Genomic DNA, 26,668 nt, shown 5'->3' on the forward strand with positions numbered 1-26,668 from the left:
CTGCTACTCCAGCATGGGAGCTCCTCCTGTCCGCTGCTCCTCCTATCCACCCCAGCTCCTCTGCTACTACTGCATGGCAGCTCCTCCTGTCCGCTGCTCCTCCTATCCATCCCAGCTCCTCTGCTACTCCTGCATGAGAGCTCCTCCTGTCCGCTGCTCCTCCTATCCATCCCAGCTCCTCTGCTACTCCTGCATGGGAGTTCCTCCTGTCCGCAGCTCCTCCTATTCATCCCAGCTCCCCTATTACTCCTACTTTGGAGCTCATCCTGTCCGCTGCTCCTCCTATCCATCCCAGCTCCTCTGCCCTGTCCGCTGCTCCTCCCATCCATCCCAGCTCCTCTGCTACTCCTGCATGGGAGCTCCTACTGTCCGCTGCTCCTCCCATCCATCCCAGCTCCTCTGCTACTCCTGCATGGGAGCTCCTCCTGTCCGCTGCTCCTCCCATCCATCCCAGCTCCTCTGCTACTCCTGCATGGGCGCTCCTCCTGTCCGCTGCTCCTCCCATCCATCACAGCTCCTCTGCTACTCCTGCATGGGAGTTCCTCCTGTCCGCTGCTCCTCCTTTCCATCCCAGCTCCTCTGCTACTCCAGCATGGGAGCTCCTCCTGTCCGCTGCTCCTCCCATCCATCCCAGCTCCTCTGCTACTCCTGCATGGGAGCTCCTCCTGTCCGCTGCTCCTCCCATACATCCCAGCTCCTCTGCTACTCCTGCATGGGAGCTCCTCCTGTCCGCTGCTCCTCCCATCCATCCCAGCTCCTCTGCTACTCCTGCATGGGAGCTCCTCCTGTCCGCTGCTCCTCCCATCCATCCCAGCTCCTCTGCTACTCCTGCATGGGAGCTCCTCCTGTCCGCTGCTCCTCCCATCCACCCCAGCTCCTCTGCTACTCCGGCATGGCAGCTCCTCCTGTCCGCTGCTCCTCCCATCCATCCCAGCTCCTCTGCTACTCCTGCATGGGAGCTCCTCCTGTCCGCTGCTCCTCCTATCCATCCCAACACCTCTGCTACTCCTGCATTGGAGCTCCTCCTGTCCGCTGCTCCTCCTATCCATCCCAGCTCCTCTGCTACTCCTGCATGGCAGCTCCTCCTGTCCGCTGCTCCTCCTATCCATGCCAGCTCCTCTGCTACTCCTGCATGGGAGCTCCTCCTGTCCGCTGCTCCTCCTATCCATCCCAGCTCCTCTGCTACTCCTGCATGGGAGCTCCTCCTGTCCCATGCTCCTCCTATCCATCCCAGCTCCTCTGCTACTCCTACATGGCAGCTCCTCCTGTCTGCTGCTCCTCCTATCCATCCCAGCTCCTCTGCTACTCCAGCATGGGAGCTCCTCCTGTCCGCTGCTCCTCCTATCCACCCCAGCTCCTCTGCTACTCCTGCATGGCAGCTCCTCCTGTCCGCTGCTCCTCCTATCCACCCCAGCTCCTCTGCTACTCCTGCATGGCAGCTCCTCCTGTCCGCTGCTCATCCTATCCATCCCAGCTCCTCTGCTACTCCTGCATGGGAGCTCCTGCTGTCCACTGCTCCTCATATCCATCCCAGCTCCTCTGCTACTCCTGCAAGGGAGCTCCTGCTGTCCGCTGCTCCTCCCATCCATCACAGCTCCTCTGCTACTCCTGCATCCCATCCATCCCCCTCCTATTCATCCCACTCTGCTCCATCCTTCCATCCATGGCAGCTCCTCCTGTCTGCTGCTCCTCCCATCCGTTCCAGCTCCTCTGCTACTCCAGCATGGGAGCTCCTCCTGTCCGCTGCTCCTCCCATCCGTCCCAGCTCCTCTGCTACTCCTGCATGGGAGCTCCTCCTGTCCGCTGCTCCTCCCATCCATCCGAGCTCCTCTGCTACTCCTGCATGGGAGCTCCTCCTGTCCGTTTCTCCTACTATCCCTCCCAGCTCCTCTGCTACTCCGACATGGGAGCTCCTCTTGTCCGCTGCTCCTCCTATCCATCCCAGCTCCTCTGCTACTCCAGCATGGGAGCTCCTCCTGTCCGCTGCTCCTCCTATCCATCCCAGCTCCTCTGCTACTCCTGCATGACAGCTCCTCCTGTCCGCTGCTCCTCCTATCCATCCCAGCTCCTCTGCTACTCCTGCATGACAGCTCCTGCTGTCCGTTGCTCCTCCCATCCATCCCAGCTCCTCTGCTACTCCTGCATGGGAGCTCCTCCTGTCCGCTGGTCCTCCCATCAATCCCAGCTCCTCTGCTACTCCTGCATGGGAGCTCCTCCTGTCCGCTGCTCCTCCCATCCATCCCAGCTCCTCTGCTACTCCTGCATGGCAGCTCCTCCTCCTGTCCACTGCTCCTCCTATCCATGCCAGCTCCTCTGATACTCCTGCATGGGAGCTCCTCCTGTCCGCTGCTCCTCCCATCCATCCCAGCTCCTCTGCTATTCCTGCATGGGAGCTCCTCCTGTCCTCTGCTCCTCCCATCCACCCCAGCTCCTCTGCTACTCCTGCATGGCAGCTCCTCCTGTCTGCTGCTCCTCCCATCCATCCCAGCTCCTCTGCTCCTCTGCTACTCCTGCACGGGAGCTCCTCCTGTCCGCTGCTCCTCCAGTCCGCTGCTCCTCCTATCCATCCCAGCTCCTCTGCTACTCCTGCATGACAGCTCCTCCTGTCCTCTGCTCCTCCCATCCATCCCAGCTCCTCTGCTACTCCTACATGGGAGCTCCTCCTGTCCGCTGCTCCTCCCATCCATCCCAGCTCCTCTGCTATTCCTGCATGGGAGCTCCTCCTGTCCTCTGCTCCTCCCATCCACCCCAGCTCCTCTGCTACTCCTGCATGGCAGCTCCTCCTGTCCGCTGCTCCTCCCATCCACCCCAGCTCCTCTGCTACTCCGGCATGGCAGCTCCTCCTGTCCGCTGCTCCTCCCATCCATCCCAGCTCCTCTGCTACTCCTGCATGGGAGCTCCTCTGTCCGCTGCTCCTCCTATCCATCCCAACACCTCTGCTACTCCTGCATTGGAGCTCCTCCTGTCCGCTGCTCCTCCTATCCATCCCAGCTCCTCTGCTACTCCTGCATGGCAGCTCCTCCTGTCCGCTGCTCCTCCTATCCATGCCAGCTCCTCTGCTACTCCTGCATGGGAGCTCCTCCTGTCCGCTGCTCCTCCTATCCATCCCAGCTCCTCTGCTACTCCTGCATGGGAGCTCCTCCTGTCCCATGCTCCTCCTATCCATCCCAGCTCCTCTGCTACTCCTACATGGCAGCTCCTCCTGTCTGCTGCTCCTCCTATCCATCCCAGCTCCTCTGCTACTCCAGCATGGGAGCTCCTCCTGTCCGCTGCTCCTCCTATCCACCCCAGCTCCTCTGCTACTCCTGCATGGCAGCTCCTCCTGTCCGCTGCTCCTCCTATCCACCCCAGCTCCTCTGCTACTCCTGCATGGCAGCTCCTCCTGTCCGCTGCTCATCCTATCCATCCCAGCTCCTCTGCTACTCCTGCATGGGAGCTCCTGCTGTCCACTGCTCCTCATATCCATCCCAGCTCCTCTGCTACTCCTGCAAGGGAGCTCCTGCTGTCCGCTGCTCCTCCCATCCATCACAGCTCCTCTGCTACTCCTGCATCCCATCCATCCCCCTCCTATTCATCCCACTCTGCTCCATCCTTCCATCCATGGCAGCTCCTCCTGTCTGCTGCTCCTCCCATCCGTTCCAGCTCCTCTGCTACTCCAGCATGGGAGCTCCTCCTGTCCGCTGCTCCTCCCATCCGTCCCAGCTCCTCTGCTACTCCTGCATGGGAGCTCCTCCTGTCCGCTGCTCCTCCCATCCATCCGAGCTCCTCTGCTACTCCTGCATGGGAGCTCCTCCTGTCCGTTTCTCCTACTATCCCTCCCAGCTCCTCTGCTACTCCGACATGGGAGCTCCTCTTGTCCGCTGCTCCTCCTATCCATCCCAGCTCCTCTGCTACTCCAGCATGGGAGCTCCTCCTGTCCGCTGCTCCTCCTATCCATCCCAGCTCCTCTGCTACTCCTGCATGACAGCTCCTCCTGTCCGCTGCTCCTCCTATCCATCCCAGCTCCTCTGCTACTCCTGCATGACAGCTCCTGCTGTCCGTTGCTCCTCCCATCCATCCCAGCTCCTCTGCTACTCCTGCATGGGAGCTCCTCCTGTCCGCTGGTCCTCCCATCAATCCCAGCTCCTCTGCTACTCCTGCATGGGAGCTCCTCCTGTCCGCTGCTCCTCCCATCCATCCCAGCTCCTCTGCTACTCCTGCATGGCAGCTCCTCCTCCTGTCCACTGCTCCTCCTATCCATGCCAGCTCCTCTGATACTCCTGCATGGGAGCTCCTCCTGTCCGCTGCTCCTCCCATCCATCCCAGCTCCTCTGCTATTCCTGCATGGGAGCTCCTCCTGTCCTCTGCTCCTCCCATCCACCCCAGCTCCTCTGCTACTCCTGCATGGCAGCTCCTCCTGTCTGCTGCTCCTCCCATCCATCCCAGCTCCTCTGCTCCTCTGCTACTCCTGCACGGGAGCTCCTCCTGTCCGCTGCTCCTCCAGTCCGCTGCTCCTCCTATCCATCCCAGCTCCTCTGCTACTCCTGCATGACAGCTCCTCCTGTCCTCTGCTCCTCCCATCCATCCCAGCTCCTCTGCTACTCCTACATGGGAGCTCCTCCTGTCCGCTGCTCCTCCCATCCATCCCAGCTCCTCTGCTATTCCTGCATGGGAGCTCCTCCTGTCCTCTGCTCCTCCCATCCACCCCAGCTCCTCTGCTACTCCTGCATGGCAGCTCCTCCTGTCCGCTGCTCCTCCCATCCATCCCAGCTCCTCTGCTACTCCTGCACGGGAGCTCCTCCTGTCCGCTGCTCCTCCCATCCACCCCAGCTCCTCTGCTACTCCAGCACGGGAGCTCCTCCTGTCCGCTGCTTCTCCCATCCATCCCAGCTCCTCTGCTCCTCTGCTACTCCTGCACGGGAGCTCCTCCTGTCCGCTGCTCCTCCTATCCATCCCAGCTCCTGCATGCTTACTTTTAACCAGCTGGGTGCGCTCTCTAAGGGCAGCGCTCCGTTGCTGCCTTGCTATGACCGCGCTATGATGCTTAGGAGGACTGGAACAGCCAGTCAACAGCCAGACTACAGGGCACTAGGCAGAGCAGGTGTCACCTCGTTTGCTGTTGGGCCCCTTTAAATTAAAGGGGAAGAGACCTCTATTGAGAAAGACCTTGTCCTCTTGACAGAGACTTGAGTCCTCAGCCATCTTCGCTTGGGGGAGGGAGCATTACTGTGAAATCCAGGTATCCGAAGTGAGTAGTAAAAGGTGAGTAAACACTACTTGGATTGGTCACTTCCCCAAGGCTTATTATTATTGTAAGGTGAGTTTAAGAACCACCACAACCCATCGAATAGCGGAATCATGCCGGCTCTTTCAAATAATGCAAAATAAGGAAATGCTTGACACTTAGACATGATTGGGACATGATTCTTTACTGTACTCGTTCATTGTGAATATTCTGAGGTCTTAAGCGAAAGGTGGATCGGCCCACCTTAATCACATACAAATATAGCACACCTACTAGCCCACTCACAGCACGCATGGATATTTATTTCTCACACACAAGCACACACACACCCACAAAGTTGTACAAATTGGCAGAGATGTTTTTTTTAAGTCGTTTGGAACACATTACCATGTGGGGACTTGGGTTCAGGTCCCCACGGTGAAATCAAGTCCCCACAGAAGTGTGTTTTCCTGCCCTGCCCAAGTCCCCACAAGGCTAGTAACACAAACCCACACACACACACACACTCTCTTTCTATCTCTCTCTCTCTATATCTCTCTCCTTCTCCCTCTCTCTCTCGCTTGCTCACTCTCTCCCTCTCTCTCTCCCTCTCTCTCTCTCTCTCTCTCTCTCACTCACTCTCTCTCCCTCTTCCTCTCTCTCTCTCTCTCTCTCTCTCTCTCTCTCTCTCATTCTCTCTCTCTCCCTCTCCCACTTCCTCTCTCTCTCTCGCTTGCTCACTCTCTCCCTCTCTCTCTCCCTCTCTCTCTCTCTCTCTCTCTCAATCACTCTTTCTCCCTCTTCCTCTCTCTCTCTCTCTCTCTCTCTCTCTCTATCTCTCCCTCTCTCACTCTCGCTCTCCCTCTCTCCCTCCCTCTCTCACTCACTCCCTCTCCCTCTTCTTCTCTCTCTCTCTCTCTCTCTCTCTCTCTCTCTCATTCTCTCTCTCTCCCTCTTCCTCTCTCTCTCTCACTCTCTCTCTCGCTCTCTCTCTCCCTCTTCCTCTCCCTCTCTCACTCTCTTTCTCTCCCTCTCTCCCTCTCTCTCTGTCTCTTTCTCTCTTTCGCTCTCTCTCTGTCTCTCTGTCTCTCTCCAGGTAATAGCTTACCTTTAAGGCATCTGGATTTGCAAAGTAGGTGGTCCCACCGAAGCATATGGGCGCCCAGATGTCCAAGACTTGCGCGGCTATGTGGCTCAGTGGCAGGTAGCTGACACCAATCTCCTGCGCTTGCATCCCAAAGGCTTCACCAAATCTTTTTGTGTTCCATGTGATCTGCAGCACCGGAGGATGAAAAGAGGAGACACAACGTGAGCAACCGTGGACTTCAAAACAAACACATATCTGGATCCACAGAAAATGGATCCACTTATTTTGGAGATTTAGTGGCAAGTCATGACTAAATGAAGCAGCCCTTTGAGGCTGTCTGGCACTAACCATTGTCGAAGGGTATCGAGTGATATTCCAAAATATTCTGGGATTGAAGGTAATAATATATAACTATACCCCACTCCTAGAATATTTGGGGAACGAATTTCAGCGGTCAGGAAAAAAAAGTCACCTACCTGGCGACTTCATCAGAGCGACATTATCACACGGACGTCAGTCGAAGCATACAGTGTTTGATATTTTCTTACAAGCCCCTGGACGAGCACGAGCCATGGGCAGAGCAGCACCGCAGCCATCGGGAAAGTGATGTGGAAGTTCCTAAAGATTATGATTGGCTGGCACAAACAAAGCAGCCCATAATGCTGTGAGATGATATTTCTTTTAATTTATTTTATTTATATTGCGCTCGTACACAAGTGTTGCAGAGCACGAAAAGTTAACGGCGACAGTTCAGTTCCGCTTATCGGATGCTGCTCTCTATCAAGTTTGAGTTAACCTTAAGTAAAAGTGGAAAAGTAATGGCATCAGTTATGCTCAACGGATGCTGCTCGCCATCAAGTTTGAGTTAAGAATAAGTTAAAGTGGAAAAGTACGGCGTCAGTTCCGCTCAGCTATGACGTTAGTCTCTGCCTCTGCACGAGACATCACTTAGGAAGGTGAGGCTCCCTCTCCTTGAGAACTGGAACATGGGTCACATGGGTGCTAGTCACCTGATCAGGCCCCATTAGAAATGATGGAAAGACCTGCTGCAGGCAGAGACGTGTGACCGAGGTAGCCCAAGTGGAATTGTACAGCTCCAGTCTGGTGTTGAGAGAGCAAGTGTTCTGTTAGGAAGCTCATTGTTAACGTTAGCCGGTCAAGTGGCACGCGAGTTGAGCGCTCGCTTTGACATCCGTGCAGAGCTTGCTAACGCAGGTTTGAATCCCGGCAGGGCCAATTTTATCCTTCTGAGGTCAATAAATGAGCACCACACACCGTGGGTAATAATAAGCAGCGCTCAGATACCTGAGGGTTCGTAGTGCTATATAAATGCGAAATTATTATTATTATTATTAATGTACCCGCTAAATGCATCTTACAGATTTTCAGTATGAACCTCATTGTGTAAAACCCTATGAAAGACTGAGAATTGGGATTTCAGGGTCCCTGATTTTTGGGGCCCTTTCCCTGTCCTTTTCTGCCCAGTGTTATTGGAATACACCTGACTAACTTTGCTGCCTGGTTTGCCGTCTTGATTTATTGATGGGGTGCAGCTGTTGTTTCCTTGCCCCTCAGCTGTGGCAGTAATAGGATTAGTCGACCACTCCCCCTCAGATTGTGAGGGAGATTTCTCACACAAGTGCTTAATTCCTTCTACCTTAGAGCCCTCCAGCTCTTTTGCTATATTTTGGGGCTGTGAACTTTTCATTTTGTGTGTGTTTTACTTTTGTGTTCTTTGGTTATGGAGTTTTAAAGCAATTCCAGTGACATCATCTTTTTCTGTGTGTCACACAGCACCTTCAGTGCAGTGGCACAGGAGTGTCGTTCAGACTCCCCAAGGTTTAAATACCTTCTCTGGGACTGACTACCATCTCCCAGAGCATGTAAAGTTAAATTGGCTTTACTAGTCTTTTTAAATTTACTGACCCAGCACACACTAACTTCCTATAGAGTTCTGGAGAGGCTTCTTAGCTTCCCCTGAGTCAAAACACTCATGTAACAGTAAAATGTTGCCTTTTCCTATTTTAAATGGCTGGTGGCAGTGGTTTAGATCAATTACCATGATTTTTCGTGACCGCTAACAACGATAACTCAAAATCAAGGGTAGCCATGTTTTTCAATATGGCACCCAAGACCTATCTGTAAAAACAGACTCCGGTTAATTTTATTCGCCATTTCTTTTAGGAAAAGTCCTTCTTGTGTTTAAAGGAATGGTGCGGTCAGAAATATTATTGTCCCTATGGTTCGGCTATGTGTTTTTAACCATAAGTCGATCGATCGTACAAACATTTCCTATGCACCTTACCAGAGTTTTTCGTCTCTTGAACACAAGCGAAATCAGGGAGCAGGGCGCGGCCATCTTGTCATAATCTTATCACTTGCCGCATCACCCTGGGTGACATGCCTTTGGGGCACTAAATCATATCCCCCGCCCCTGAGTCTGACAACACTAGTCGCGTACCACCCATTTCACAATGCCAAAGCACATCTCGTGTCAACATTCTCTGCGCTTCAGCTAATGACGTGTCGCCATGGAAATGGCAGGACGCCTCTTTCCTCAATAAGTATAAACTGACTGTTTCACAACACACAACAGCAGATTTTCTATTCCATTCCTCTCACTGTATTTCTTTGAGTATTCTGTGACTCGTTTCTGGACTCTGGTCAGCTACCTTCGTTGCTTGTAGCCTGTGTGAACAGATACCAGTACCATTGCTATAAATTATTTTTCTTTGTTTACCACACAATGGCAACAATAATGCCCTACCAGTACGAGCCCGAGTATTCCGAGGAGGAATTACTGGAAAGAGAAAGATGCAGAAACGATGGGGCTTCGGACGACAGTTGGGAGGACGATTCAACAGATGAAGAGTCTGGGCCTAGTCACATGGACAGTGTTTCCACCTGGTGTACCTGCAATCGGTGCATGCTAATGCCAACCGAGGAGGAGAACTGCTGCTGCCGAGAAAACTCTGGATGCTTGTCCTACATATCGCAAGACGAGCCACGGCCGCAATGCGTTACCGAGCTGCCAGACTTCAGGGCAGCCTGCCTCACACGGTCAGTGTTGAGGATTTTGATGTTGCTTATGCACGAACTTCGCGCAACAGTTCGCCCTCGTAATCCAAGTAACGAGTAAGTATACTCTGGTTGGGATGTCAGTTAGGCCACTACTATTTCATGGTTGTCTCCTATATTCTCGTAACTTCAATATATCATTGTCATATCAATTTAGTCTTGCAATTCTCTAGTAATAGTTGTATAAAAGTCGTTCAATATTGTGCAGTGTCTAGTTAGCATTTGTTCTGGCAAAAATGCCATTGGATACAAGAATTGTCATTGACAACTAAGGTTTAATACACTTATCTTGGTCATTTAAAAACAGTTTGTATCTTTCTCTTTCACAGGTGGTACCGGCTGATGGCCTATCGTTCTTGTACATGGTGGCTTCATGGGAGGCTTGGACACCGCGTTCGACGAGTAATACCCGCCTGTGTAGTTGGTGCCATTAGAGAATCTTTCCCCAGTGACAGCGGTCAGTACAGGGGATTTTCCATCGCTGTGCTGCAACCAGACCTTTGTGTAGTAGTTTTGTGCCATCAAAATAAAAAACAAAATAAAACACAACATATTTTTTATCAATGGTTGTTTCAGTTTTTCAGTGAATCAAGTGTGTCTCCATTCAGCAGTGTTCCGGTGCCTTGTGTGCACGCCCCCGGCCCATCCATCCTCCCTCCACTATCAAAGGCAGTTCGCACCAGTGGATGTGCGCTGCCAAGGGGTGCTGTCAGGAGCGCGAACGGCCAAGGTGCCAAAGACTATGTACACTTCAAAGCTATCTTTCGCGCAGGGGTCATTGTTCACATGGCCTCCTCAGACCCCGTGTCTCCAGGCAGACTCCCCTTGAAGCAGGCCGCGCCCCTGCAATCCACATAAGTGTCTCTCCGTTCAGCAGTGTTCCGGAGCCTTGTCTGCACGCCCCTGGCCCATCCATCCCCCCTCCACTATCAAAGTTAGTTCACACCAGTGGATGTGCGCTGCCATGGGGTGCTGTCAGAGGCGCGAACGGCCAAGGTGCCAAAGACCATGTACACTTCAAAGCTATCTTTCGCGCAGGGGTCATTGTTCACATGGCCTCCTCATACCCCGTGTCTCCAGGCAGGCTCCCTTTGAAGCAGGCCGTAACCCTGCAATACACATAATACCACGACATATACACGTCATTCATTCACAAACACACCCCTTTTTGTAATTCTTTATAAACCACTTGATATTTATCATGAGAACATCTTCGAGCACTGCAAGTCAACTCGTGAACGTGCTACCTGAGAACCCCGGTGACCGATGCTAATCTGCTCGTCGTCGTGCTATCTGTGAACTTCTGTGACCGCTTCGAGTCAACTCGTCAGTGTGCTACCTGTGAACATCTCCCTGTTCTCCTGCCACTAACTACTCTGCTTGCTGAATCTGTTTGTTGGTCAAGGCAAGGGCATGTATCCAAATCATATCTCCTTCATTTGTAAATTTCTATCTATTTTGAACTAACGTACTCAGTAGTGCTATGTTCATTGGTCTCATTGCTATTGACTTGAGTTTCATTTGTTATGTTATCATGCATGATAGTACATTCAAGGGACGAGTAACATGTTCTGATTTTCGTCACATCAATGAATTCTTTGTGAAAGTTATCCTATAATACAGCCGCCCACGCTGCACTGGTTTTGCTGTGGTGCCCAAAACAATGCTTGCATTGAACAATGTATGGTTTAATTCCTTATTTGTCACATGTTTATGCAAAATAAATTTTGAATAATGTTGACCTTTATTTTGCAGAATTTACAACAATGCCTGCATGTTCGATTTTCGGTTGCCCTTCGAAGACCCATGACAAATCTGAAGGCACTACAATGCATGTATTCCCTAAGACTGTAGATCGAATAAGAGAATGGGTCAGATATTGCAGATATCCACCGGCAGAGCTTGAAAGTAGAGTAAAAAAAGTCTTGGAGGACAAGAGTGGCGATCGATACCGCATCTGCATCCTGCACTTTACCCCGAATATGTACGACACATCCTTGTACACAAAGAAGAATCAACTGAGAACGACTCGAAAATTGCTCCCAAACGCTATTCTGACTTTATTCGTTCACATGCCGCCACAGGTGAGTCGCGCTTCCGGATTTAGCTTTAGGCATTGCGGTAGTGTGCAGGTTACCAAATGGATTGATTGGTATTTTAGGTTTAAATGTCACTTATAATACTTTCGATATTTATATGATTGTATAGCTTTTTAAATAATGACCATTTTGCTAAACATCAGTCCTTGTTTTTAGAACCCTCATTGAAAATTGATTTATGGGCACAGATAACTATGCTGTATTAGGCATTTACATACGCATAATTTTCTCGTATTCAGTCTCCTTACACACCAATTTTTAATATTAGCATTTCTAAATCAAATAATACTTTCCCTTTAAAACTCCATGACTATCCACCGAATATGAAGCAACAAGATTCAACATCCATGTCTTGCCTGGAGTCATCAACCACTTTGAGCGCATATCAGGTAATCTTAGTTAGCTATTCTGTTCCAGACTTGTTTTATGCATGGAATTTGAGATAATGTAATCATATTTACATATTGTGTAATTCTTTTGCCGAATTATTTCATTCGTGGTTTGCTATTGATATGTACCTTTGTCGTCCTTCCAAAGTGTGTGTTCAATTTCCAATATTTCCATCCTTATTAATGCAAGTACTGTGTTTCAGGGAGATGCTGAAGCATCCACTACAATTACAACATGCCTTGTAGTTGATCCGGAGCCAGTGGTATGGGTACTGACAGTTCCATCGAATGAGATAACCTGATCATATTTAGATATCGTGTAATTCTTTTACGCAATGGTTCATTTGTGGTTTGCTATTTATATGTACCTATGTCGCCTTTCCAAAGTGTGTGTTTAATTTCCAATATTTTCATCCTTATTAATGCAAGTACTAAGTTTCAGGGAGATGCTGAAGGGTCCACTACAATTACAACATCCCTTGTAGTTGATCCAGATGTATGGGTACTGACAGTTACATCGAACGAGATAATCTGATCATATTTACATATCGTGTAATTGTTTTACACAATGTTTCATTCATGGTTTGCTATTGATATGTACCTTTGTCGTCGTCCCAAAGTGTGTGTTCAGTTTCCAATATTTTAATCCATACTAATTCAAGTACTGTGTTTCAGGGAGTTGCTGGAGCATCCTCTACAATTACATCATCCCTTGTAGTCGATCCGGAGCCAGACTTTGTAGTCGATCCGGAGCCAGAGGTATGCGTACTGACAGTACCCTCTAATAAAAGAAAGTCGGTCTAATTTTATGTGTAATGCAAATGACTTATTTTAAATGGATACTCTTTTCTAGGGATGTATACAAGATCCGTATATTGAACGGGAGGCATGCGGATCCGAGTCGGTGCACTAGCTTGCTGATGGTGATGTTAGAGTAAAGAAGGTTTCAAAGAAAAATAAGAAAAATAAGGTTAGTCATAAACAGTTTATATTTTTAGCAATTGTTTTGTGCTGAGGCCTTCATGATATGCTTTTTTTAATGTAAATTTTAAGATACTGTATGTTGAATTTACACTGAACATCCTTTTTCCTATCTGTCCTGTAGTTGCCCGATGGAGTACGGACTATGCAGACACAGACAGCAACACAAATGAGAGATGCTGCTTGCCAAACTGTTTTCACCATGGAGGAACTATTAATTGAGGCGCGGCGTGTTCAGACTTGAGATGCCTTTGTCCAATGGCCAGAAAATGAATTTAATGTGACCGGCAAATCCAGCAAAGTGTTTTTGGACCATTGCTACAATGGGACTGCTCCGCCAGATGAAGATGAAACTGAATGTATAGAAGATAGTTTTACATTACTCGCAGAGCACTTGACACAATCGACACCCGCCAAAAAAAATCACACCCAAAAAGCTGTCGACATTGATGTTTTCTCCTATTCATGGTCAAGTAACAGATATTGAAATGACAGAGACTGAAGCATCAACACAATTGACCGACAAACTAGACAAAGATATCAACTATAGTATGTCCAGTTTGGGTGATATGTCCACAACGGTTCAGTCCGAAACAACAGTGATGCAGGATGACAGTCTAATAAAGGAGGCCCAATACATAGGGCCTCATTACGACCCAGGCGGTAAGGGGTTTACGGCAGCGTAAACAGCGCCGAACCTTACCGCCTGAGTACGAGGTCCCTTAGCGCCATGGCGGATTTAACACCTGCTTTTAGCAGGTGTTAAAATCCATGGCGCTAAGGGACCATGGAGTTAATTACGCCACCGTAATTTACGGTGGCGTAATTAACGCCTTCCCCACTCCCATTATTCCCTATGGGGCAAAAATGGGAATGGGGAAGGGTAAATGGGGATTGGGGACTTACCGCCCCGCCAAGGTCAGAATGGGGCGGTAAGTCCGCCAACCACCATGGCGTAAACGTAGTTTACGCCATGGTGGTAAAGTCACGGCCCAGGCGGTAACTTACCGCCTGGGTCGTAATGAGGCCCATGGTATTCAACAGCAGCTTGATGGAGATTATAAAGATGCTGAAATGTGTGCATACAGTGAGAGGGGAAGTATGTGGGAAGCCATTGGTGAATGTGACTCGTCTAACACAAGCCAGTAACCTCAAAATACATGACACCTGTCAAAAGTTACATAAAACATTTTCATGGTCCGCTCAACCGATGCTGGGGAAACTAGCAGCTGGCAATCTTCTGTGTGCAGCAGCTTTACTTTTCAGTTGCTCTAGTTTCAGGAAGTTATCCAGTTTCTGTCAGTTTGTGGGACTCCATTTCATTTCTAAAACGCAGTACCACAAATACCAACGTGATTATCTTTTCCCTGCCATTAGTGAAGCTTGGAAAATTGAACAATTGTCTATTCAAAGTAAATTCTCCGACAAACGGTTCAGGCTAGCCGGCGATGGACAGTGTGACAGCCCCAGATTTTCTGCTAAGTACTGCACATACCACTATCAGGACATGGAAAGTAAGAATATTGTGAGTTCGGTGGTCGTGCAGGTGTCAGAATGTAAATCCTCAGTGGCCATGGAGAAACTTGGTTTTATAAAATTACTGGAATATCTACAATCGAGGGGAATGCAAATCAACCGCATAGCCATGGACAGACACGTTTCAATAGCCAAGACAATGAGAGAGCAGTTTCCAAATATTAAACATCAAATTGATGTATGGCATGTTGCCAAATCAATCAATAAAAAAATCTCGGCTGCAGGGAAAAAAAAGGTTTGGAAAGTATTTCACAATGGTCCCAGTCTTTCAGCAACCATCTTTGGTGGAGCTCCAAGACATGTGATGGGTCTGTGGAAATTCTACTGCAAAAATGGTGGTCACTAATGCACCACTGTTCCAACGTTCACCACTGGACAGAAAACCAACATTTCCACCAATGTGAACATGGCCCTTTGTCCCCAGAGCAGGCACGGAAGAAGAAGTGGTTGATTCCATCTTCACCTCCACACAAAGCCCTTGAGAAGATTGTGTTTGATAAAACTCTATCAAGAGATCTGAAGGGACTCACATAATTCCGTCACACAGGAGATTTGGAGGTGTTCTACAATATGTGCCTAGAGTACAGGCCAAAGAGATTGCATTTCGGCATTGGAGGCATGAAATATAGGACATTACGAGCGGTATTAGCGCATAACGAGAATGTAGGCCGTGAACAATCTAGGACTGCGTGAAATTTAGGGATGCTTCGCTACACTATGGCCTTTACGAAAAGAAGCAGCAAATGGGTGGTCAAGCCAGCATATGAGGAAATGGAATTCGATTTAGTTAAATATCTTATTATTAAAGTCTTAGAGATGCATAATCATGGAATTGCGCACCAATATGTTCAGAGCACACATACATTGCCACAAAACATTGCCAACGTGCCATGTCCTCCCAAAGCAGAGCTTGTTGAGCAGTTCAAATCCCGGTACAAATGATTACCATCTGTTTTTATTTTTGCCAAAAATGTTTTTATAAAGTGTCCAAATAAAGTATGCAATTTTTCTTTTGAAATCTATCCTCTTAGTCCTTTTCTTTAAAATAGTACAATTATTACGATTGACATACAATGTAACATTTCTTTCACATTTCACAGTTTAGTCGAGCTACTGTGAGACTTTCATTTATCGTGTTAGTGCCCGATGGATAACAGTGTGTAAAAATCTTTGGGTTTTGACAGTTCCCTTGCCATACAGTTCCCCAAACAGCTGAATATCTGCTTGTCACACAAAAGGGATGAGACCTATGCTACATAAGATACTAGTCACGCAAGAAGTACTGACTGTGAAAGCATGCTATGGGGTAGGAGGCCGTGAGATAAGCAGAGGTGGGCCTATTACTAGACACACTTTAACTCAGTTTTTGTGTTTCATTGACTACAATTTTGGAGTAGGGCGCATTCTGTCATTGGCAAGTTTCCCCTACCCCTCAGCAGCGCCATGAACAGCGAGCAGTGACAGCCCCCAATTTTTTCCTCCAGGGCCATTGCTTCAAAATTCAAGTTCTCATGGATGCGTTGACACGGGATGTTGCAAACTAAGAATATATGTTCATTGTGAGTGAAGGTCACCAGCTTTGAATTTTTGCTAAGGAGCTGGGGAAGCCAACGCGTCGCACACACAGTATAAGGTTCTATTGTTTTTTGACTTTGAGAGACAGGGACCATTCCGAAAGGGATTGAATTGAAGGAGGGGTGTAATAACGTAAGCTATGATAAGGTTGTCCATTCTGAAACTGGACCTAGTTACATGTAAGTTCAGTTTATGAAAAATCGTTGACACGAACGGAGTCTGCATTACGGTCTGCATTACGACAAGAGAATGGAAATGCCGAATATAATGTAAGTTTCTCTTTAGACGATATTATACCAGAACTAGTCCAAATACGAATAGCTGACCATTATTGCTGGGTTACATTGTACTTGTTCGTTCTGTGTGGCATATTGCAATGAAGTTCAAGTACAACCTTTGTGTGCTGGTCTTTCTACCGGGCACATGGGCAGTCCAGCATCGACACGCATGTAGACCACCACTCGTTTCCACCTGGTTCAACGCTAATAAATCATTAGATTGTGTGAGCACCTCGAATTGTTGCCTCAGTTTACGCATTACATTTAAAGCTGAACATACTCCATTGCACTATCCTTGGAAGCAAATATCGGAGTACTTTGATATTCCACGTTGTGTTCTCTCGGTTCACATTATGTCACCTCTGCGCTAATAAATAAAATGATTGATTGTAATAAAGATTGGCTACTGAGACACATTTCTATTTTTATGTTCTGCAAACAGGTACATCTTGCCATTCTGCAATTGTCATCTATTCCAGACTTCAACCGCCAGCTGCAGCTACATGTCAATCACTGGATTTATTTGACTCTTTTTTGGGACGATCGACAAAGGCCAGTATTCCCTTACGCTGTACCAGTGATTAGGAGCAACATAACAACCTTTACGTTGGTCTAGTGCCAAGTTGATGCACCAGCCTTGCAATTCACCGTGCGACCAAAGTCCTTCATTTACCCAAAACGAACACCCTGTGTACCAAAAAGGAACAGTGTGTGACTCACGATAAACATTTGCAGATTTGCGGATCGAGAGCAAAGAAAAAAAGTTCCATTTTGATTGAATATGTCAATCGCTGAATGTTCTCGAAACAATTAATGTGTAATAAATGTACTTTACCGATTGTACAGTCTTGCTGTTTCCTTTTAAAGTACAGTTTCATATTCTGAATTGTGACGCGCTGTGTTGTGAGACGATGTGTGTTGTTTTCCGGGTTCTGCATCTAGTCTCGTAGGTGACGACTGGGCGCATTTGGCTATGCTGCCCAGTAACAACACAGAGAGAGGTGGAGAATATCAATGATTTGGTGATGTCAGGCTCAGGGGAGGGGGATATGATTTAGTGCCGCAAAGGCAGGTCACCCAGGGCGATGCAGCAATTGTTAAGATTATCACAAGATGGCCGCACCCTGCTGCCTGATTTCGCTTGTGTTCAAAAGAGGAAAACTCCAGTAAGGTGCATAGGAAATGTTTGTACAATCGATCGACTTATGGTTAAAAACACATGGCCGAACCATAGGGACAATAATATTTCTGACTGCACCATTCCTTTAACTCTGCGCTCCAAACCAGGTTTGGTCCCTTTCTGCCCTTTGGCGGGCTTCTGCGCTGAAGCCCTCCTCTGGTGCCAGAGTGTCTGGGGTGAACAGGATGTGAGAGAGGTGCCCAAAACTCCCTGTGCTTAGTCTCCTAGGAGACCTGAATGCACTCTGGTGTGATTGGCTGGCTGACGGTCCGGCAAGGACACCACCCTGCTGGGTGAGTGACAGCCAAGTTGAATGATTGGGGGAAAACTGTTTAAAAGCAGGCCTCTGGGACTTGGAAAGCAGAGTCGACCACTGGAACGAAAGAACTGAAGAGTAGAGGAAAGAAGAGGACTGCTGCAACTCCTGGACGACCGGTGAAGCCCTGCTGCAGGTCCGAATTGCCTGAAACTCTAACGACAGACAAGCCTTTCAAAGTTAACTTCTTCCCTTGAGTTTGGTGGGAACAACCAACTCGCAAGCCACCTGGACACCGTCCTATTCTGGTCGAATATTCATCACAGTGCTGTTGAAAACCGGATAGCCAGAGGGAAGGAAACCAGGGGGACTTTAAGGCACTCCAACCTTAAAACCGACATCTTGTTACAGCTTTACACCTCATCCCTGGGCAGTGCAGGAACCTCCTGACGTTCTCCTTATTGTCCCCACAACTGAAGCTCAGGAATGGCAAGACCTGCTCGGACCTGCCAGGAACAACTGCCTCTGCTACAGCTTTCTCCGTTTCAAAAGGTACTGTGCAAACGTGGTCCCGAAATATTTTCGGCCATCGAGAAAGTGCGTGAAACTTTCCTCAACTTCGAAGGTTCGTCCTTCTCTAAACATTCGTCAAACTTTTCGACGAGCCAAATTCTTCTAATCTCCGTGGTAAAGACTTAACCGTTATATACCAGAACTGTGCTATGCTAGACAAAAGACTCTGAACCATTGACTTTGGCCCAGGCCTGTTGAGAAGAATTGCTGGTTGTATGTATCTGAAACCCTTTGCCCTGCCTATGAATGTATTTGGGCTGTCTATTCTTATAACCTTGTCTTTTCCTCCCTTTTCTAAGTATCTGAAGTGCCATTTTGCTCCCACTTCATCTTGGAGCTAAACTTGTTAATTTACTTTCCGGTTGGATTTTTGTGGTTTATTAGTGTGTGATATTGAGCTGCTTGTGCTAGTGTAATGTTTTTGAAGTCAATGTGTAAATAAATGTATATTCTTTTACCAGGAAACCTTGAGTAAGTGCCTATTTGAATCACTGTATTATTGGTCCTTTGTGTAACTTGTGCTACTGCTCACTTAAACTCTTGAGATAAGTCTGGCTGCTCAGCCATCGCTACCACTTTACTGTGTAGTACAGGCTTGTACCAAAGGTGAAATTGTGCTTACACTTGTAGTCCTAATTGCCTGTAGTATTCCCAAAGGGTACTGCAGGTGATTCTGCCTAACACTGGTGTACAGCAGTGAGGTTAAAGTATACTTGTTTGCTGTTTATTCTTGGGCAGCACGAAAACCTGCATTATTTGATCTAATTCAGTAGCATATCCAGATCCAGTGGGAAGGCTGGAAATTAAATTCTGGGAAAGTTTGTTATATTGGGAATCCACAAAGCAGGGATACTAAGAAAATCAAAGGGATGAAACATGTATCTATATAAATAAAAATGTTTGTTCAAAATCTTAAATCTCAAAAAGTTCTTCACTGATTGCTTTGAAATTTTGACACAACGTTGCATTCGAATAGGCGCGTGTTTTTATATACCTACTATACATAGATGTCACACCTGAGACAGGTAAAAACATGCTTTTTCTGAAAAACAGCACCATCTGTTGGACGTAAAAGCAACACACACTATACTGAACATCTTACTGCACAACAGCGCCATCTGTTGGAGGTAAAAGCAACACATGCTATTTTATGATTCCATTTCAATGTTTCCGATTTAGAATGGCTCAAATACGTGCCGAGGAAGCAGCAGAGCGACGTGCAGCCAGACTTTAGGATGCACGGTTGCGAGAACAGCAATCACGTTCTGCAGTTTCTGATCTGCTTCGTTCTCAACAGAATGAACTTGACAGGCTGAGAGTGGCTAAAAGACGTCAACAAGAAACAGCAGATCAGCTTCAAACACGACTCCGTGCTCAGCAATCACGCGATTACAATCACCTTGCATTCCCGTACAACCCAGCTAATGATTATAGTTTGAGCCGGCATGTTCTCATCGGCACCATGACCGAAGTGTGTCCTTATTGCAAAGCTCTGAAATTTAATGGAGAAAAGAAATGAATGTGTTGCGACGCCGGGAAAATTAAACTGCCTCAACTTGGAGAACCGCCAGAGCCAGACTAAGCCACAGCAATGCGTGGCCGGGGACAGCTAGTTATAAATAAATAGAAAAAAGCTTAAAGGCAACTGAGGGTGGAGCTAGAAGAAGCAAGGGAGCCGGTGGCGGAAGGCAGCAGCAAAATAAAGACAGTGAATAAAAGATATTCACAAAAAGTGGAGTGGGTGCATTACACCGAAACAGAAGTACCCCCAATATAACAAAAAAAGAGGCAAATTGGCAAAGGGACAGTCTAAAGAGACCAGTACGCCAGAAAGGGGGAACCAGCATACTATATGCTGGAATATAACTCTTAAACTGGTTTAACAAGGTGCAAAGAGTGTTGGGGCATCAAGAATGCACAGTCCCGCAGCAGCATCACAAACTCAAGGTCTAGCCTTACATCAGTCACAGTCCCACAACCCAGTAGCTCTGAGTGTGCAAATGCATTGACAGACAGAAGTAGGGCATGCCATGTCTGGACAAGCAAATAGTGCTTCTTCGCCCACCGCTACAAGCCCTTCTCACACCTGTGCAGTCATGCAGGTGTAATAAACAACATAACAATAGCACAAGTAAAGACCCAATCGAGATAGCTACCAGGGGGGTGGGAGGGTTGGCACTGCTGGCACTCTGGTAATGGTAAGTGACCCATGGGCACCTGTGGATTTCAGGAATTTCCCTAGTGAGTATCCAACGAAAAAGAGAAGAAACTGAAAAGTGAATTGATGAATTCAGAATAGTAATCCAATGCTATAACCCCTTCTGCACTGGTAGGAATCAGATCAATGAATGGCTCAAGAGAGAGGTGGGCGTGCTGAAGAAACGGAACTTATAAACTGATACAAGGAAGAAAGCACACTTGCGCCTGCACTACTTTGCGCCAACGTTGGTGAAAGAACGATTCTCATTCAAGATTGTTGGTTTCACGACGCGTGAAGCAGGAACAATATAATTTGCAGTTGGGATTGAACCCAGGATTTCAGAACTATACCCATTAGAGGGCGAATCACAAACTTGTAAAGGCCCGGATTTCAAAAAGGCGGAGTGTAAACGCTGAAACATGTGTCATCCAAAAAGGGCTAAAACTTCCAAACAAAATAAAAACAGATAAAACCAACAATCTTGAATGAGAATCGTTCTTTCACCAACGTTGGCGCAAAGTAGTTCAGGCGCAAGTGTGCTTTCTTCCAAGGATTACAGACGGAGTAGAGGAACTAATTGTCTCCGTATTAGCCTACACTCATGCGACAAACAGAAAATAATAAAGAAATACAATAAGAATAAATAGAAAACTATAAGGAGCAATTTAAAAAACATGATATCTGCACAAAAAGTTCCTCAAAACTAATAAACTGATACAAGCTAGGGGAATTCAGTACATACAATCCCAGTGGTATGCACTACGAAACAGAATGGGGAAAAATAAATGTGTGTAAGGCAAAGAATGGTGAGTCCCCAGCACACTATTCAGATCGTGTGAACGGTGTGTTTACTTCACACTGTAGAGTATGCAATCCCACATAAGCGTCTCAAAAAGCTGTAGCGACTGATTCAGTTCCAGGGTTAATGCTGAAATTTCAGCGGCAACTGAAGACTATTTGCTTGGAGTGGCAAACAGAGCCCCTCATGGAACTGGTGGCAGTAGTAGCAAATCATTATGTTATTTGTCAAGAGCAAAAGAAAGAAATGGTTCAGTCCAAGAGTTTACAGCAAGGGCGGGATCCAGGGATTATACATGAATGCAAACAAAAATTCAAATATGGGAGGTGAGGGCCAGCTTGTTCTAGAGGAGCCCGTCGAGGCAGGGAAAGAGGCAGCAGTCGGAGTGGTGGTGCACTGACCTAAAAGGTATTCAAAATTCAGATAATGGGTTTATGACAAAAAATCAATGCATGCCACTATTGCAAACAGGAAAGGGCATTGGAAGTGGCGCAAAAAGCCTTTGTCTCAGGCTGCAGGAACCCTCTCAGCCCCCGCCTTTCCAAACGTGAAAGTGCATATTGTCCACCCCGAGGCAAAGTAACAACTTAGGCTTGAATTGGGCCTTTCCTCACTGAAAGCATTGGTACTCAAAAGGAGTGCAGGATTATATTTTAAAAGGAAGAGCAGCCCTGCCAATCCATTACTGGCTGTGATCCATCAAGAAGTGAGCAAAAAAAACACAACTTCTCCCCTCCTGAAAGACATGACCAAATTTCTCATGGATATAGGCTGGACGCACAGAGGGGTGATTGTCTCTAAGGATGTTCTAAAAGCGCTCGGCAAAAAGGTGGATGTATCGGACTGGTTAGAGAATTTTTCACACCTGAGCAGCCTAAAGACCTTTCATTTCGTAAAATATAGACTTTATAATTTTATGCAACCACAAGCATATCTGTATTTCTGCCCCACCAAAAGGCTCAGACGTTTCATTATTTTGTGCCGTCTGGAGCAATTACCCACCCTGTATAACGTAGGAGCCAGGGAAAAGATCCCTGCCAGTGAGCGAGTTTGCCGCGTATGCAAATCGGCTGAATGTTTGGAGACAGCCAAGCATTTGTTGACTGAGTGTTCGACTCTGGGGCGTTCAATCTGTAAATATCTTGGGGAATTTGTACATGATCCTCTAACCATTTGTGAAACTTCATTCTGGATTTATTGCACTAACACCTGCAACATGCATTTGTTTATTGCATTGTATAATGTGTGGCAGCTGATTGAAAAAAGACCTGGGCTCCTTGATCTGAAACATCTCATTATGGTGGGTTAAAGATTGCTTGTGACACTATGACCAGGCAGGGGTTTCACATCTATTGTACCTTTATTTCGACTCCGAGGCAGGGTGTCTCTTAGCGAGACGTCTAATGCTTGCGTATATGGCTAAGACTGTGCTGATGTGTAGGCAAAGACTATAAACTACACACAATTGTTTTTATTTGAGTATTTTGTTTTTCTTTAGGTTGTAAATATTTTAAAGAATTTTGCTTCACCACATATTTTCTTCTGCTTATGATATTTGCTGATTTGTTTCTCTTAACGAGTTAATATTAATGTATGCAATCTGTATTATGTGTAAAGTTTGAATTTATTTTCAATCTGTATCACATTAAAGAATTATTATTATTATTATTATTATAAAGTAACAACAAAATGGCAGACACAGTATTTGTCCTTTGAAAAGAAGTACCTTGCTGGATTGCCAAAAGGGGTAATGGTGTATTGCCATTATAATGTCCCCAACCGATACATAAGATCTGTGACCCGGAGTAAAGTTCTGTTAAATTTTAGTAAAACCCTATTAACGGAAAGACCTTTCAAGGTATCTCAGAATAAACACCCTCCTTACCCCCAAATGTATAATGTAAAAGGATCTAAAGGAAGTGCCTTAAATCCAATATCTTCCTCTGTTACAACTAATTCCAACAGTCCATCATTTAATGAGTTTAAGGGAAATAAATCTACCCTTAAAATTAATTCAATTGTTAAAAGAAACAACTTTGCTTAAGGGGTTTACAAATCTCAGTATCCCAAAAGTATTGGGACAAGGAAGAGGGCTGACAAGGCATGCAGTTGCAATTAAGCCTAACAGCCCACACCTAAAGGAACATGTAAGGTATAAAAGGCCCCTCAGGTGCTGGCAATAGGAAGGAGAGAAAGGAGCTGGAACTGTGACTGGAATGCAAGCTGTTGCAGCAGTAGCAGAAGGAAGAAATCATGAGGCTGGCAAATCAAGCAGATTTCACCTGCTTGCTCTTAGAGGGTCCTGTTGCCCCAAACTCTGAAGTGCAGAGGCTGCACAGCGGAAGGCGTGCAGGAGAGCTGTATTTCCCCAAGGAGACTGATTGCCGTGGTTCCTGCATACTGAACGTGCTGGAGACCAAGGCGAGGAGCAGTTGTCAAGCCGTGCACCTCAGGAACGGCAGGGGCTCCATTAACGTGTGGCCGGACTTGTGACGCCTTCACATAGGAAGGGTATGGGTCCCTAAGAAGCCAGAAGCAGTAGATGTCGTGGCTGAAGCCAGGGAAGCAGTGCAACCCGCAGAGCAAGTGTTAAAGAAGCCAGTGAGTAAAGCAAAGCATTCTAATACCTTGCACAAGCATTCCTGGCAACAGTATCCAGTTCCCTATTCACTTGTGTATGAGTTAAAGCGAGTAGAAGTTGTACGTTGAAGCTGAAAGACCTGAATAATGGAAATGTAGCACTCGCGTATGCATAACAATCCTTTTTATTCACGTAGAAAGCAAGCAAACTTAAATCCATTGTTCACCCTTTAAAAAACTGTCACTATCTGAAGAAGTGGTCGCGTGTCACCAATTGAGAAAAGTGAACGTTGTGAAGACACTTAACGAATACCTAACCTTGATAACATTATTGTTAAAACCTTTGACTTGTGAAAACTACATCAACGAGTGGTCGCGTATGCCTAATTGTGATTCTCAAAGGAGGACTGAACTCTATTTTTCACTTTTACATGGGAACACAATTCAATACCAAACTTTACAATCTTTAAACTCTGAACACTACATTAAGAAGTGATCACGTGTGCCTAATTGTGATTTCTAAAGAAAGACTGAATTCTATTCTTTAATTAAACACAGTAGACCTTCCACAAATAAGAAGTTAAAGTGTATATATTACTGAAGAAAAGAACAAGCATTGCCTAAGCCAAGAGTCTCCTGATATTAGCAGTAAAACCAGCCTTTCTCTTCTCAGAGTTGGAAAGCAATCTAACTGTACTGTGAAGTTACTAACAGTTCAAGTGGCCTAAGATACAAGTGAGCAAGTATTACCTGAAGCAAAGAGTGTGGCACCAAAGCTTCTAGGTAACTACTTGGGCTGATAGCTGGCAGAAAGGTGCAGGTAAAGCTGGGAAAGGGAAACTGGCTGCTTGTTAAGACAATTTTGAAGTGTACATAACCTGTAGTACCAGAGACTGTGAAAGACATAGAGATGTGAGTCTTAAAGGCACGCCAAGGTTGTTATTGTGGCAGACAGACAAGAGAGGCAAAGAGGCTGCCTCCTTTGTAGAGAGATATTCAGGTGTCCAGACATTTGGTCGACCTAAAACTGGTCGAATGACATTTGGTCGACGCAATTTGGTCGAAAACCAAATGGTCGAATCTTTTTTTTTAATTATATATTTATTTTTCGGGTTTTCGTTTTTTACAAAAATGGGTTTTTAGAAAACAAAAGGGGGTTGGGGGGGACCCCCCCCCCAAAAAAAAAGGTGAAAATAAAAAATAAAAAAAATTCAACCATTTGGTTTTCGACCAAATTGGTTCCACCATTTGTCTGGTCGACCAATTTTTTTTTCGACCAAATGTCTGGTAACCAGATATTCAGAGGAAGAGTGCCTTGCCTACTTGAAGGTGTTGAAGTACTTTAAAGGTTATCTTGTTGAAGCCTGTCTAGAAGTCTGTTGGGATGGAAATGAGTATATTCCACCCCCCTAGACACTTTCAGGTGAGGCAAACCCCATATGAAGTGATGTAGTCTATAAGGGGGGAGAAAACGGCAGCATCAAACACAATGTAGAAGTAATGTAGCGCCAACAGTAGATGCGCAGCACTAGAAAACACATAGAGCAAAACTCCATTTTGCAGTAGGCCATGAAGCAAAGGCTTGTATAATTGCACTGCACCCGCCAAACTCCAGGAACTCAGTTCACTGGGTACAACCTTATTAAGGCAGAATGAATCTGCACAGCCAGTTCTCACGGATGTTCGCTTCCCCCTTGTCCCTCCACTGTTGAAAACATTTAGTATCTTTCAGAGGAATGTGCCCTGCAAGAGCGTGAGACGAGACCAGGCTCCACGCATCATCCATTCATCTCCACTAAACTGCCAATAGGCCTTTAACCCTCACCCAGCGAACGCAAATGCTAGGCCCACACCACTGATTCATCCCCCACACCTCTGCATTCCATGATAAGCAAACGACCCTCCTAACCTAACACAAATGAAGAGTCCATAAAAGATCCAAGCATGCGCGACTATATTTCTTCCAACATAAAACACAGCCTTTGTAACACGAGGTACAGGGAGGGATAAATTAATGATCAAACCCAGGGTGGAGACCTTGAGTGCGGGAAGTGCAGTATCAACAAAGCCCTGAATGACTGTATTTTATCCTCACTTCCCCCTGACACCATTTTCCGTGCCGCCCAGGTGCATGCCACAATTATGGAATAGGGAGCTTAGCGTGTTAGTTTAGATGTAACATTGTATTATACCTTTGCCCTCTTGGGGCCAGGTGAGCCCAGCTGACCCATGTGGTTCCTGATTGACAGCAACAGAACTAACCAATTGTAGCTTGGCATCTCCTATGGAGCAGGCCCATCTATACAGTCCTATCAATCAGTAGCCCCTGTTTTTACTGTATATGATGATGCCACATGGCTTTTGAAGCTTCTGCTTGTCTTTAGATTAATCAGAGCGCTCTCGAGCAGCAGAGTCCTTTGCTGATATTTTGTATTCTGTACAATTAAACCTTTTTTATCCTTGCAACTCTATCTCCTGGCCTATTTCCCTTGGTGGCTGTCTTTATTCTGGAGTGTGCGTAAAAAGGGTCTTGCCTTCATTTTAGTGACCCCCGATGTAATTCCATTGTCCCCGTACCTGCAGAGGTATCCAGGTGGCCTCTCTGGAAGGGCTGTGCCAACCTACGGTGACCAGTCTCAAAACACATAAGCTGAGTGGCCTTGCGGGTGCCGTCTTGGCAGAAATCCTGCCTGCTCGTTGGAGCAGGGTGCGGTCCCAAGGAGAGGCCCAGGCCTGTTGTGGATCCCCCATGAACGGATGCTTTCATAAGAACATGAACATGTGAGTATAGCCTGCTCGGGTTAACACAGTAGGGGGGGCGTGTAAAGCAGTGTGAAGAGTGTGAACATGCAGT

At 46.9% G+C, this 26,668-nt stretch overlaps 1 protein-coding gene across 1 annotated transcript in view; it reads right to left on the reverse strand.

The window, feature by feature from the left end:
* LOC138510696 (long-chain-fatty-acid--CoA ligase ACSBG2-like) overlaps nt 1-26,668 on the reverse strand; it is a 225,245-nt gene that overhangs the window by 107,598 nt on the left and 90,979 nt on the right. Inside the window, exon 6 of the mRNA XM_069626467.1 lies at nt 6,312-6,476. Coding sequence (XP_069482568.1) covers nt 6,312-6,476 — 165 coding nt within the window. The remainder of the gene's footprint in view (nt 1-6,311; nt 6,477-26,668) is intronic.

The sequence above is a fragment of the Ambystoma mexicanum genome, chromosome 6p (genome assembly GCF_040938575.1).
Source record: "Ambystoma mexicanum isolate Mex_15411 chromosome 6p, UKY_AmexF1_1, whole genome shotgun sequence".
Lineage (NCBI taxonomy): Eukaryota > Metazoa > Chordata > Amphibia > Caudata > Ambystomatidae > Ambystoma > Ambystoma mexicanum.